This window comes from Neoarius graeffei, chromosome 2, assembly GCF_027579695.1.
Source record: "Neoarius graeffei isolate fNeoGra1 chromosome 2, fNeoGra1.pri, whole genome shotgun sequence".
Taxonomy (NCBI): Eukaryota; Metazoa; Chordata; class Actinopteri; order Siluriformes; family Ariidae; genus Neoarius; species Neoarius graeffei.
In genome coordinates, this window is record NC_083570.1 from 24889939 (window position 1) to 24905228 (window position 15290).

Here is a 15290-nt window from a genome sequence, read left to right on the forward strand (position 1 = left end):
CCTTAGTTTGAGTGTCCTGCGTCACTTGGTATAATCTATCCTTAATAATGGAAAAATAGGGGGAGGATGGGGTGGCGTTTGACTGGAGCGTTTGACCATCGATTACTCTCTCTCACTTGGTCAAACGCATGCCGCAGAGACTCGTTTTGCACCAGGCTTTGGTGGATTGAGGTCTGATTACAGCCGGAATCCACCAAAGCCTGATACGTATCCCCTTGGATACTCACTGGTATGCGATACGCTCCGGCCCGATCGAGGGCGGTTCCTGGCGCGTCGGGGATCCAGACCACCGCGCCCACCACCATCACCGAGCACTGATGCTGGAGGTGCCCTGGCTCCCCGCAGCGCCAGCACACCGGCCCGGGCTCTCTCTCTGCACCGGTGTTCCGGATATCACTCACCTGAGGGGGGGAAGACACAGACATGGAAGTAGGAAACGGTAGGACACCGCGGGTGCGGCAGGCTGCTTGGGGTGGAGCCGGCCCCCGCATCCGCGGTGGGGAAATGGGGCAAGGGAGAGGAACAGAAGGGGAGAGAGAGGGAGAGGGGAGGGGAGAAGGGGAGACATGCTGTCCTGCCGTTGGAACGGCCGCCATATGGTCCTCCGCCAGCTCAATGGCCTGATCTAGCGATACCGGGCAATGTCACTGGACCCACTCCGCGGTTCCTTCTGGAAGTCGAGCGACGAACTGCTCCAGCACCACCAGATCGATGATCTCCTCGGCGTCGCGGTTGTCGGCCCTCAGCTACCGGCGGCAGGCGTCCCGGCTCCAGAGTGCGACCCACGCGCTGGAGGACGGCCCTGTGGAGGTCCGCGTAGACCAGCTGGCTGTTGGCGGGGAGCTGTAGCGCGACCAGCTGCACCTCGCCTGTGAGCAGGGGGAGGAGGCGTGCCGCGCGCTGTTCCTCCGGCCAACTCCACGCCTCTGCTGCCTGCTCAAAGAGAGCGAGGAAGGCCTCGGGGTCGTCGTGCGGGCCCATCTTTGTCAGGGTGAGGTGGGAAGGGCCCGTGGCGGTGGAGGTGGTGGACCCCGCCGACGCGAGTAGGTGCCGGAACACCCGGCGATCTTCCTGCTGCGCCAGCACCAGGGCCTCGAACCTTTGCTCCTGTTCTTCCCGGAGGGCGACCAGCGCCTGGTGCTGGCTCTGTTGGGCTGTGGCGAGGGCATGGATCAGGTCCTTGAAGGGGGAGGACTCCATGGGGCTGTTCTCTCCTGTGGTTCGTCCTGGGTTTCAGCACCACTGTAGCAAGTGTTCTAGGTGGGTGGAGCACAGAAGCACAGCAGGCCAGAACTGAGTTCTCAAAACTCGTTTATTGTAGCTTTTCAGCTTTTAACTATACACACACGCATGCACACACACAGGTATCCAGGTCGGGAGTAGCCCCCGTCCTCCGCGCTCCCTCTCCTCTTATAGGGCACGGTCACTGGGAAGACATACAAAGACAGGTTAATTGACATCAGGTGCAGTGATTCTGCCAGTTACCTTCCCTGACTCTGTCCTCCATTCACAGACTGACGCTTGACCACGCCCCCGCTGCCACATTGACTGACCCACCTCCCCTTTAATCTGATATGACTGGAAGATTTTAAATGAGTCTCTTGAAGGAAAACAATATGGGCACCTAATTGTTGAAGGTGGTGAAGAACCTTGCTACGTTTAATAGGCTGATTTAGACCATTACAATTCCAGCTAACAAATTTGAGTCCTGTCCCTGATTGTCGTGGCATCCTAGACTGATGCATGCTAATCAAGTATTAGTGTACACTGCAGCGTGGAATGTATAACAGTCACAGAGATAAAATGAAACATGGGCGACCTGACTTAAACACAAAACAAAACAAAAAAGGTAAAACTTCTCACATACACCCCCACCACCCCATGAGCTGAAGCATCTTCCCAAACAAGATGCGAGCAAAACCCACAAAATATCAAAAACATCCTAACATGCTCTGTTAACAGCACAAACCAGTTGTGCTCATCCGAGTTTGTAATAAAGCATAGTATAAATATGAAAACAAACACAGTAGCAAAATATGACAAGTGACTCAAGTCCAGGTGTCACAAACTTAAAGCAGGGTGGCTTACCAACAGAAAATGGGTTAACTTTACCCCCAGCTTACCAAACAAACTGTCAGCCACTTTCAAGCTGTAGCTCCAGAAGAGACACCAGACTTTAAGTTCACCCTGACAAAACCCATTGCAGTGGCTGGGTCTTCAAAGGTGTGTGTAGCTCCACCGGGAAGAGTGATCCTCAAAGCCGCAGGAAACCTCAATCCAAACTTCACTCCAGGGCACGAATGTAACAGACGTTTAACGTCCCTAAATGCAGCACATTTCTTTGCAACCGATGTAGTATAGTCAGGAAAAAGGAACAATCTTTTGCCCTGGAAGAGAAGAGGAGAGTCCCTTGAAGCCTCCCCGGCTCGGCGTAAAATGGCATTCCTCACATGAAAGAAGTGCACACGAATCACGAAGGGTCGGGGTGGTTTACCATCACTGGGTTTGGGTCGGAGAGAGCGATGCGCATGGTCGAGCAGGGGCAACTCGTCCAGGCTGAGGGAGTCCATCAGCAGCTGGGCAATAAATTCGGTTGGGCGCACACCCTTGGCCCCTTCTGGCACACCCACCAGCCGTATGTTGTTCCTCCTCGCTCTACCCTCCAGGTCCTCACATTTATCGGCCAGCAGTTTAACTTCGGTTTTCAGCACGGAAACTGTTGAATCCAGTGAAGTTAGCAGGTCACTGTGGTCAGAGCACGCGCGCTGCAACTCAGTGATAGCTTGATCATGGGAGCTAAGCTTTTGTTGCATTGGTTCAATTGCATGCCTAAGCTCCTCTCTTACCGAAGAAATGTCCTCTCGAAGCTCACCAGACGAGTCTATTTTGCCGCAAATGTCCCCCTTCAACTGGTCCAACATTGCCTGGAGGTGATGCAAATTGGGCCCACACTTGGGGTCCGAGACCACCTTCGGCGGAGAAGGAGGCTCAGTCGAGGGAGAAGCCTTAGTATGGCCTGTGCGAGCCGAGTTTGCATGTGCAGCTGCCATTATCAGTGGAAATTCACCTGAAAAAACACACAAAAACTGACCAAGTACTTATCAAAATTGTGCACCGGCCAAACTAGTGAAAATAAACTATGTTAATAAGTTAAAATAAACACAAACTCGCGGAGCAAAAGGGAGACACGTCCTACATGCTCAGTGTCCTACTGCGCCCCCCAGTCAGGTGTTTTCAATCAATGGGATGACAATCAGGTGTGAGTGGGCACCCTGTTTTATTTAAAGAACAAGGATCTATCGAAGTCTGATCTTCACAACACATGTTTGTGGCAGTGTATCATGGCACGAACAAAGGAGATTTCTGATCAACTCAGAAAAAGTGTTGTTGATTCTCATCAGGCTGGAAAAGGTTACAAAACCATCTCCAAAGAGTTTGGACTCCACCAATCCACAGTCAGACAGATTGTGTACTGTAGCAAATCCCTGATGTGTGTGGAGTGCAGAAGCACGGCAGGCGGGACCTGAGGTTCTTACAAATTTTTTTTTTTAAGAGAGATCAAGCAACTCATCAATGTGACGCATTGGGTATGTGTCAAATTTAGACACCGTGTTGACCTTTCTATAGTCCACACAGAACCGGACCGACCCGTCGATCTTGGAAACCAGGACCACTGGGCTGCTCCAGTCACTGTGGGACTCCTTGATTATGCCCATTTCGAGCATGGCCTTGAGTTCGTCCTGAACCACTTTTTCTTGTGTTCAGGCAAGCGGTAAGGGCGGCTACACACTACCACCCCCGGGGGCATTTCGATGTGGTTTTCTATGAGGTGGGTATGACCAGGAAGGGGCAAGAACACATTGGAAAATTCCTTTTGCAACTTGGCCACCTCCGTGAGTTGGGCTGGTGAGAGGTGGCCTCCACAAGGGACCGGAGTGGTCCAAGATGTTATCTTTTTCATCTCCGGCCCCAGCTCCGCCTTCTCCAGGACTACCGATCCCAACACCACGGGGACCCCCTCATTCCAGCATTTTAAAAGGTTGTGGTGGTAGATTTGCAATGCCCCACCCCTATCTGTTTGCCTCAATTCATAGTCAACGTCCCCGACTCGCCGTGTGACCTCGAAGGGCCCTTGCCACTTGTCGACTAATTTGGAGCTCGACGTGGGCAATAATATGACCACTTTGTCTCCCGGTGTGAACTCTCTAAGGCGCGTGCCCCTGTCATACAGCCGGCTTTGACGTTCTTGTGCCTGCCGTAAATTCTTCTGGGTTAGGTGCGTGAGGGTGTGGAGTTTTGCATGCAGCTCAAGAACGTACTGGATTTTGTTTTTGGTAGGCAAAGGTCCCTCCTCCCAATTTTCCTGTAGCACGTCCAGGATGCCACGCGGCTTACGCCTGTATAATAATTCAAAGGGAGAAAACCCTGTGGAGGCTTGCGGGACCTCTCGTACTGCGAATAACAGGGGCTAGAGCCACCTCTCCCAATTATGTGCATCTTCACTTACGAATTTCCAGATTATGTTTTTGAGTGTTTGGTTAAATTGTTCTACTAAGCCATCCGTTTGTGGGTGATAGATGCTGGTGCGGATAGACTTAATCCCCAATAACCCATACAGCTCACGCAGTGTGCGTGACATAAACAAAGTGCCTTGGTCTTTCAGGATTTCTTTTGGAATCCTGACCCGGGAGATAAAGCGGAAGAGCGCTTCTGCAATACTGCATACTGCGATATTGTGGAGAGGCACTGCTTCCAGATATTGCATTGCATAGTCCAACTCGAATAAAGCGATACCCTCGTGCTGACCGAGCTAATGGCCTGACGAGATCCATCCCAGTTTGCTCAAACGGGGTCTCGATTAGAGGAAGAGGGTGCAAAGGCGCTTTTGTAGTGGCCGCTGGATTTACTAATTGGCATTCACGGCATGCCGCACACCACCGACGGACATCCCCGCGAATCCCTGGCCAATAGAACCGGGCCATTATTCAGGCTAGTGTTTTATCTTGCCCTAAGTATCCAGCCATGTGATTAAAGTGAGCCACATGGAATATGAGTTCCCTACAGCTCTTTGGGATTAATAATTGGGTTATTCGTTCATTAGTCTGAGTGTCCTGCATCACTCGGTACAATCTATCTTTAATAATAGCAAAATAAGGGAAGGTTGGTGCTGCGCTTGGCTGAAGAGTTTGACCATCGATTACTCTCACTTGGTCAAACGCATGCCGCAGAGTCTTGTCTCGCGACTGGTCTAACGGGAAATCCCCAAGGGAATCCCCAAGAGAGGGAGGAGGAGCGGGCTGCTCCTCACTCTAATGCGGTGCTGACATAGACGGCTCTGTGACAGCTTCTCCAGTCAACGCCACACCGGGATCTTCCCATGATCTACTGGTGCAGGACCCACTACGTGTTAAATATTTCATCAGCTTTTCAAACCCTGGCCAATCAGTACCCAAAATCAACAAGTGGGTGAGACAAGGACTAACCGCTGCCTTTACTCTATGCATTTGGCCCTGGAATAGAATACAGACAAACACCTAAGGGATAATTGCGAATATCCCCGTGCACACACAATACTTTCACTGCTTGTGCTCTCCCCAATGCCTCACCTTGCACCAGGTGTTAGTGAATTGAGTTCTGATTACAACCGGAATCCACCAAAGCATAATATGTATCGTTCCGATATGCGATACATTCCGGCCCGATTGGGGGTGGTCTCTGCCACGTCAGGGATCCGGATCGCGGCTTCCACCTCCCTTGTGGAACCCTGATTCTGGAGATGCCCCGGCTCCCCGCCGCACCAGCATACCGGCCCAGGCTTTCCCTCTGCACTGGTGTTAAGGGTGTCACTCACCTGAGGGGGGAAAGACAGACACGGAAGAGGGAGACGGGAGGATACCACGGGTGTGACAGGCTGGCTGGGGGGGGGGGGAGTCGGCCCCTGCCTCCACAGTGGGGAAATGGAGCGAGAGAGAGAGAGAGAGAGAGATGGGAGAGAGGGAGGAGAGAAGATAAACGAGCCTTCGCCTTGTCCGCCTGTTGTCAGAACCGCCGCCAGATGGTCCTCCGCCAACTCGATGGCTCGTTGGAGTGATGCCGGGTGGGGACACTGGACCCATTCTGCCATTCCTTCCGGAAGCTGGGAGATGAACTGTTCCAGTGCCACCAGGTCGATGATCCTGTCGGCGTCGCAGTCTTCCGCCCTCAGCCACCACCGGCAGGTGTCCTGGAATTGTTGGCCAAATGTGAATGGTCAGCTGACCTCCTCCAGGGTCAGCTTCCGGAACCGCTGGCGATGTTGCTCCGGGGAGTGGCTGACCCACTGCAAAACTGTCCTCTTGAGGTCGGTGTAATTGAGCCGGCTGTCAGCAGGGAGCTCATTCAGCAATGAAGCATTCTCTTCAGGCTCATCATGCGGGCCCATCTTCGTGAGGGTGATGTGAGGGGAGTCCAGGGTGGTAATGTTGGACGCCCCTGCCGACGCCAGCAGATGCCAGAATGCCTAGCGATCTTCCCGCTGGGCCAGCACCAAGGCTTCCAAGCATTGTTCCTCGCCCTTCCGGAGGGTGATCAGTGCTTGATGCTGGTTCTGCTGGGTAGCAGCGAGGGCACAGACGAGCTCCATAATTGGCGAGGACTCCATGGAGTGGTTCCCTTCTGTACTCGATCCCGGGTTTCGGCACCACTGTAGCAAATCCCTGATGTGGGAGGAGTACAGAAGCACGGCAGGTGGGACCTGAGGTTCTTACAAACTTTTTTTTTTTAAGAGAAATATCTAGCTTTTCAGCCTTATACATGCGCACACACACATGCATTCTGGTCGGGAGCCTCTTTTCTCTGCCCTCTCTCTCCTTTTATGCTCCATCCCTGTAACACACACACATTAATTGACAGCAGGTGGAATGACTTAGCCACTTACCTTCCCTGACCCCGCCCGCCATTCACAGACTGCTGCTTGGCCATGCCCCCTCTGCCACATGTACAAATGGAGGAAATTCAAGACCATTGTTATCCTCCCCAGGAGTGGTTGACCAACAAAGATCACTCCAAGAGCAAGGTGTGTAATAGTCTGCGAGGTAACAAAGGACCCCAGGGTAACTTCTAAGCAACTGAAGACCTCTCTCACATTGGCTAATGTTAATATTCATGAGTCCACCATCAGGAGAACACTGAACAACAATAGTGTGCATGGCAGGGTTGCAAGGAGAAAGCCACTGCTCTCCAAAAAGAACATTGCTCCTCGTCTGCAGTTTGCTAAAGATCACATGGACAAGCCAGAAGGCTATTGGAAAAATGTTTTGTGGATGGCTGAGACCAAAATAGAACTTTTTGGTTTAAATGAGAAGCGTTTTGTTTGGAGAAAGGAAAACACTTCATTCCAGCATAAGAACCTTATCCCATCTGTGAAACATGGTGGTGGTAGTGTCATGGTTTGGGCCTATATTGCTGCATCTGGGCCAGGACGGCTTGCCATCATTGATGGAACAATGAATTCTGAATTATACCAGGGAGTTCTAAAGGAAACTCTCAGGACATCTGTCCATGAACTGAATCTCAAGAGACGGTGGGTCATGCAGCAAGGCCTAAGCACCCTAAGCACACAAGTCGTTCTACGAAAGGATGGTTAAAGAAGAATAAAGTTAATGTTTTAGAATGGCCAAGTCAAAGTCCTGACCTTAATCCAATCAAAATGTTGTGGAAAGACCTGAATTGAGCAGTTCATATGAGGAAACCCACCAACCAGAGTTGAAGCTGTTCTGTACGGAGGAATGGGCTAAAATTACTCCAAGACGGTGTGCAGGACTGATCAACAATTACTGGAAACATTTTGTTGCAGTTATTGCTGCACAAGGGGGTCACACTAGATACTGAAAGCAAAGGTTCACATACTTTTGCCACTCACAGATATGTAATATTGGATCATTTTCCTCAGTAAATAAATGACCAAATATAATATTTTTGCCTCATTTGTTTAACTGGGTTCTCTTTATCTACTTTTAGGACTTGTGTGAAAATCTTATGATGTTTTAGGTTATATTTATGCAGAAATATAGAACATTCTAAAGGGTTCACAAACTTTCAAGCACCCCATAGCTAAACACAGCTCATTGAGAAAGGGAAGCATTTTCATAGATTTTTTAATTGATGAAGACATTTTTATTTTATAAAAATTGGTGGCAAACCAAAATGTTGACAGATGACCGGACAAGGAAGTATGCATTTGTTTTTCTCTGCTTACAACCAATTGGAGGAGAAACCAAAATAGCTAGACTAAACACACACTGTCCAATTAAAGTACAGGGTAGATAACATGAAAAGGACTTTTTTTAAATAGCATCTTCACAAATATTATGATTTCATTGAGTTGTTTTTTTTCCTTCGGCCCAGTGTCACTACGGTGCTCAAGTGACGCACCTGCGTTTGCCATTTTTTCTTCTCTCTTTCTCCACAGGTTGTCATAGAAACCGACAAGTCTACCTATTCCCTCAGGCTGCAGTCACGTGACCACTGTGATCACATGATCAACCACATCAACTTTGCCTTGTCACGGATATTCAACAACTCGGTGTTTGCGTGAGTGAATAAAGAACACATGCTGTGTCTGGGTCAAAGCTTTTTTGAGGGGTTTTATTCACAAAGCATAACTGTTGCTTGTTCGCTTATTTGTTTTTAAAAGCCAAGTGTGAGAAAACTCATTTCTTGTCTTTTTGTCTTCCTCAGTCCTTCGCTCTGTCACTCAGACAGTGATTTGTCAGATGGAAGTAGGAAGTACTCTCCGAGCTCAGACACATCAGTAGAGACACAGAGAGCTTGTGGTGCGTGTCAGAAATACAGCAATAACACACACACACACACACACACACACACACACACACACACACACACACACACACATTCATACATGGACAAATGGATGAAGTATCTGTCTTTATTTTTCAGGTGGCTTCTCTGAGACATATGCTGCTCTCTGTGATTATAACAGTATCAGCTGTAAAGAAGAGGTGCAGTGGGTAAGTTGGAAAAGTGTGTGCACGCGTGTGTGTTTATGGTTTAATTAATATGAATTTCTGTGCATGTCATCTGTGTAAGGCCATTTTGTGTGCATGTGTGTGCTTGTGTTTTCAGGATGTGGATACCATCTATCATTCTCAAGACAACCGTGAGTTCAATCTACTGGACTTCAGTCACTTGGAGAGTAGGTGTGTATGTGTCTACTTTGTTCCTTTGGGCTTCAGTTCGGCACAGATGTTTAACTCCAGGACTTTTCAATCAAGCCTCTATCCACCAAATGAATAGTGTGTCTGTGTGTATGATTTTTAAATACAAGAATTTCAACAAATTTTCCTGTATTGAGAAAAGCAAAAATGCATTCCAGGGCTCGAAATTCGCGGTGGTCCGGTTGCCCGAGGCGACTTAATTTGTCATTTGGCGGGTAATTCCTGTCACTAGGCAGCCTGGCTGGCTAGTTGAAAATAAAAAATATATATGAAGCGAAAATTCAGACTAGGGCTGTGCAATATATCGAATATACTTGATATATCTCCGAAAATTCTGTGTGAGATACATAAAATTATTATATCATAACTATCGAGTATTTTATGGTCATCTGCCGACTTGCGTTTGTTTAAAACCTTTTCCGGTGTTTTTTTCCCTGTCCCTCAGGCAGTAACGTGAGAGGCTGCCTAAGGGTAAAAAAACAATAACGTCACACACTCGCCAACCAATCCTGGGCGACATCTAGGTGCTGAAAGGAACTTGCGGGCAGTGTTGCCAGATTGGGCGGTTTTAAGTGCATTTTGGCGGGTTTTGGGCTGGAAAATGTCAGCAGTATCTGGCAACACTGCTTGCGGGAAGATTTTCTAGTTCTGGTTTACAGCGCTGACTCAGTTCGTGCAATCTCTGGTGTTGCATAGGCTACCATGTAAGCTCTGGCAATTTCAGCGACAAAAATGGAAGCGGACAAATTGGTTCCTAAAAGAACTAGTAAGGGGTAAGTCACCTGGCATTTTTTTGGATATCGCGAGGAGGATGTGGAACAGCAAATGCCAGTTTTTAAAGTGTGCAAAAAAAAAAACAGTATCAAAATACTCGGGTCTTGAACAATGGTAACTACTCTCTTTTGTGTTATTTTTGACAGAAGTAAAATTCATACATGAACAAATTTTGGCGAGTTGATTTTCTGTTTGGTTAGTTACTTTGGAAGGTAACTAGTCCAGCTGGCTGGTGAAAAAAAATATGAATTTCTAGCCCTGCATTCACTGAGTTATGATGGCATTCGAAAGGAACATTTTTAAATTATGGAAATATATGTTTGAAACATGCAGTTGTATAACACATTCAGTGTGTATTTGTATGAAAACGATTTGTGTGACAAGTTAGGAAGAGTAGTCAGAGTTATGCGTGGGATTAGAATTCATACTTATGGGTTTGCACAGGTCGTTTAAAAATGCTTGAATTTAGTTTTTTTGTGTTCCTGGGAAATTGGCATTTTTTTGTTCAAAAATGAACATTTCTTTGTACATGCACAATACAATGTCTTCTAATAACTATGAAAGTGTATTGCTGTCGCCTGAGAAAAAGAAAAATCGATCAGTATCACAGTATAACGTGAAAAGAAAAGTTTTTTCCAGCGATTTGAAAAGGGCATTGTTGTTTTGAAACATACAATAGCTGTCAGAAATGGCGAGCTGAAGTGAAGTGAGGACCCAAGAGCAGACTCAAGACAGGCAGTGTACAGAGAAAAACTTCTTTCATGAAGTAGAGGGCAGAGGTACAGTAGGACTCAGGCAAAAATTAGTGGTCAAAGAATGGGCCAGGAGGTCAAAAACACAGAGGAGCAGATAGGCACGGTCAGGGACAATAACAGGACAGAAAAATCTTCACAAAAACTGAAGAACGCAGGGACAAGGGAAGCCCAGGCAGAGGAAGCAAAAACACAATCCAAAAGAACAAGCAGGTAAACCAGGGGCAGAAAACTAGACAAAAAACAAGGAACAATTCAGGCAGGGAGAATTGAGAAGACACAATACCAAAGGGCTGTAGCGAGGTGAGGAAAGTCTACAAAAGACAGTCTGGCAACTGGGGTAGCTCGAAACAGTTCTTAAAAAGGCCCTGGCTGATGGGAGAGGAGTGGTAGCAGGTGTGGGAGTGCCGCTTCAGGAAAGTGGCCTTCAGCAAGGCAGGACTGAATTCCTGTCCTGGATCCGGCCTGGAGTCTCACAACCTCAGGCATGGATGGACTAGACCAGACTGTGACAGTACCCTCCTTCAATGGGCGCCTCCAGGCACCTTAGAAAGTGCCTCAGGGTGTTGTTGGTGGGAGTCTGTGATGAGGGTGGGATCCATGATGAACCTGGCAGGAACCCAGCTCCTCTCCTCAGGGCCATACCCCTCCCAATCAACCAGGTACTGGAGTCCTCTGCCTCAGCGTCGTACCTTCAGCAACCTCCTGACCGTGAAGAGCTCGCCACCATCTATGAACCTGGGAGGAGGAGGGGGTTTGGAGAGTGGGGATAGGGAACTGGAGACAAGGGTTTTGACTTGGGAGACATGGAAATTTGGGTGAATACAGTGCATGGTTATGGGCAGAGACAGTCTTACAGAGCAGGGATTAATTACCTTGGAGACGGGGAAAGGTCTTATGAACCTGGGAGCCAATTTGCGGGAGACCATCTTGAGGGGCAGGTGGCGAGTGGAGAGCATCACCCGCTGGCCCACCCGATAGATGGGAGCTGCCAAGCCATGTTTGTCGGCTTGCTCTTTAAACATCTTGACAGAATGTAGGAGCTTTTTCCTGGTCAATGCCCACGTTCTCCTACAGCGGCGCACAAACACCTGGGCAGAGGGCATGGTGACTTCTTCTTGGATGGGGAAGAGTGGTGGCTGGTAACCCAGAGAGCACTGGAAAGGGGAAAGACCTGTAGCAGAGGTGGGCAAGGAGTTGTGAGTGTACTCTATCCAGGGAAGGGTCTTGCTCCAGGAGGCATCATCCTTGGACACCATGCACCTGAGGGCCACTTCCAGCTCCTGGTTGGCCTGTTACGTCTGTCCATTGATCTCAGGGTGAAAAGCTGAAGACAGACTGCGAGAAGCACCAATGAGTTTAGAGAAGGCTTTCCAGAATTGGGCAGAGAACTAGAGTCCGCGGTCTGATACGATGTCTGAGGGGAGACCATGTAGATGGAAAACATGGAGTATTAGCAATTCGGCAGTCTCTTTGGTGGTGGGAAGCTTGGGTAGAGGGATAAAATGAACAGCTTTAGAAAAACGGTCGACAACAGTGAGGATACAAGTATTGCCACCTGAATTATGGAGTCCTGTGATGAAATCCAGGGCTATGTGTGACCAGGGCCGGTGAGGAACAGGAAGGGGTCTCAGCAGGCCGGCAGGGGGTCTGTTGCCAGACTTGCTCCTGGCGTAGATGTCGCAAGCTGCCACAAACCTCTGGATGTTCTCCTTGATGGATGGCCACCAAAAACGTTGTCAGATGAGTGCCAGAGTCCGGGCTGCTCCTGGGTGGCACGCCATTCTGTAACCATGACCCCACTGTGTGAAGTAGCTGAGCCGTCCAGCTCAGCCTTCACTGCAGGGTGGTCACCAAACTGAAGAAAAGGAAGCACAACGGGAACGTACGGTGCAAATGCAGCGGAGCAGATTTATTTGCAGTACTCTACAGTGCAATGACAAAAAAAAAACTTTTCAAAAATAAACAAAAAAGAAAAAAAAATCAACACAATGGTTGTCAAATAAAACTACCTATAAATCTACAATAAGCACAAAAAACCAGTTTTCAACAGACAGTCTCCAACACCAGTCTTTCTCCTAAGCTCCCACCCCAGACTGAGAAAACTGCTGTTTTTATACACTACCTAATTGAAAAATTACCTAATTAACTGAATAAGTGGTTGAAACCATTCTGACAAAACAAAAAGGTGAGACAACAAAATTATACTACTCTAAATCCCTGTTAAAATACATGCATGTACATTCTACATTACTATTAAGAAAAATATATTCTCGGTATAAAACATACATCACATCAAATCATCATTACTGCATCCCAAATGCACATTTAACCCATAATCATTTTACTTTCATCCCTACGGTCATAAATGTCTCTGATTGGCTATTTGGGAAATAAAACATCCCAGCTCCCACAGCTCGTGTTTTCCAGGGGAAAGAAAGTTTGTGCACCAGGAAGTGTGAGTGTTTGTGTTTGTGTATGCAATATGTGTTAAACGGAATGGAATGGGAGTATGGAGCAATCTCGGCGGGTACCTCACCGAGCGCTGTGCTGATTAGTCCATTGGGTGAGCTGAAAGTTCTTGAAATGTTTAGTGTTGCAAAGAACTCCAAACGCGGTTGCCGGCACCGCGATTGAGAGTCCAATATTTGTGTGTGCGTGTGTGTGTGTGCAGGTGTCCGTGTTAGTGCCTGCCAGATAACATTAGCAGACTAAAGTGTAGTGCAAAAGTCTGACACATTTGTGGAAAGGCAGGGCTGCCTTTTCACACACTGCAATACCTGTGCCCGCACAGAAACAGGAACAAAAAGATGGTTAGGAGGTGCATTACTGGGCCCTGGGTCCTGCTCATGGGCCTTCTGGACCAGGGTTTCCACCTCTAACAGAGCGTCCCCCACCAGGCACCATGGAGGAAGGATGGTCTCAGGGGAGGTTGATTCCTCCTGGAAGGGAGAAAACATTCTAGACAAGGCATCGGGTTTGCCATTCTTAGAGTCTGGACGGAAGGAAAGTGTGAACTTGAAGCGAGAAAAGAAGAGAGACCATCGGGCCTGACGAGAATTGAGGCACTTGGCAGTCCTGAGGTATTTGAGGTTCTTGTGATCTGTCCATACAATGAAGGGAAGGTCTGACCACTCCAACCAATGTCTCCATTCTTCCAAGGCCAGTTTCATGGCCAACAGTTCCCTACTGCTAACGTCGTAGTTTCTCTCAGAGGGGGAAAGCTGACAAGAGAAGAAGGAGCAAGGATGAAGCTTGTTGTCACTAGCCAATCTTTGGGACAATATGGCCCCAACCCCTGACTCCAAAGCATTGACCTCAACCATGAACTGCCAGGACAGATCTGGAATGGTGAGTATAGGTGCTGACGTGAATCTTCGTTTGAGCTTGGAGAACACTTTCTCGGCCCCTTCCCCCCAGCTGAAAGGGACCTTGGTGGAAGTTAGAGCTGTGAGGGGCTCAGCTACCGTACTCAAGTTCCTGATGAATTGCCTGTAGAAATTTGCAAATCCAAGAAACCACTGGAGTTCTCACCGAGAGGATGGGGTGGGCCAGTCAGCAACTGTCTTGAGTTTTGGGGGTCCATCTGAATCTGTGCGGGGGAGATTATGAAACCCAGAAAGGAGACAGAGCTTCCATGGAATTCACATTTCTCGGCCTTAACGAAGAGTTTATTTTCCAGGAGTTGTTGAAGGACCTGCCTGACGTGGATGCGGTGTTTATCAAGGGAGTGGGAAAAAATCAATATATCATCCAGAAAAACAAAAACAAAAAGGTTAAGGAAGTCCCTCAGGACATCATTAACGAGGGCCTGGAAAACCGCGGGAGCATTAGTCAGGCCTAACGGGACCACGAGGTATTCGTAGTGGCCTGTGGGGGTGTTGAATGCCGTCTTCCATTCGTCCCGTTCCCTGATCCTCACGAGGTGGTAAGCATTGTGCAGGTCTAGTTTGGTGAAAATCTGGGCTCCCTGGAGTAACTCAAACGCCGTAGTCATGAGAGGTAGGGGGTAACGGTTCTTGATGGTGATGTCATTTAGCCCCTGGTAATCAATGCAAGGGCGCAAGGATTTGTCCTTCTTCTCCACAAAAAAGAATCCTGCCCCTTCAGGAGAAGAGGAGGGACAAATAATTCCAGCTGCTAAGGATTCGGTGATATATTTATCCATGGCTTGCCTTTCAGAAGGAGAGAGAGAGTAAAGTCGCCCCTTAGGTGGTGCAGTCCCAGGGAGAAGGTCAATTCCACAGTCAATAGGGCCTGTGGGGAGGAAGGGGAACAGCTTGAGACTTGCTGAACACAGGTTTTAAGTCATTATACTCGGGAAGCACGTTAGAGAGGTCAGGATATTCACTAATGGTGAGCTGGAGCAGCTCGGTGTAGGGAGGGCAGATCTTAGGCATGACAATAAGCAGAATTGACTCCATCCTAAAATGGTGTTGTTAGTCCAGTTGACATGGGGGTTATGTAGAGTTAGCCAGGGCAGACCAAGAACTATGGGCACATGGAGATTACTCATGACAAAAAACTGGATGGATTCAGAGTGGTTGCC

General features: G+C 48.4%; 1 protein-coding gene across 1 annotated transcript in view; it reads left to right on the forward strand.

Annotated features, from left to right (window-relative positions):
- The window catches only part of LOC132869202 (capping protein, Arp2/3 and myosin-I linker protein 3-like), a 250085-nt gene that overhangs the window by 56169 nt on the left and 178626 nt on the right, over window positions 1–15290 (forward strand). Inside the window, exons 5-8 of the mRNA XM_060902539.1 lie at window positions 8450–8571; window positions 8719–8813; window positions 8938–9008; window positions 9124–9197. Of these exons, the coding sequence (XP_060758522.1) occupies window positions 8450–8571; window positions 8719–8813; window positions 8938–9008; window positions 9124–9197 (362 nt within the window). The remainder of the gene's footprint in view (window positions 1–8449; window positions 8572–8718; window positions 8814–8937; window positions 9009–9123; window positions 9198–15290) is intronic.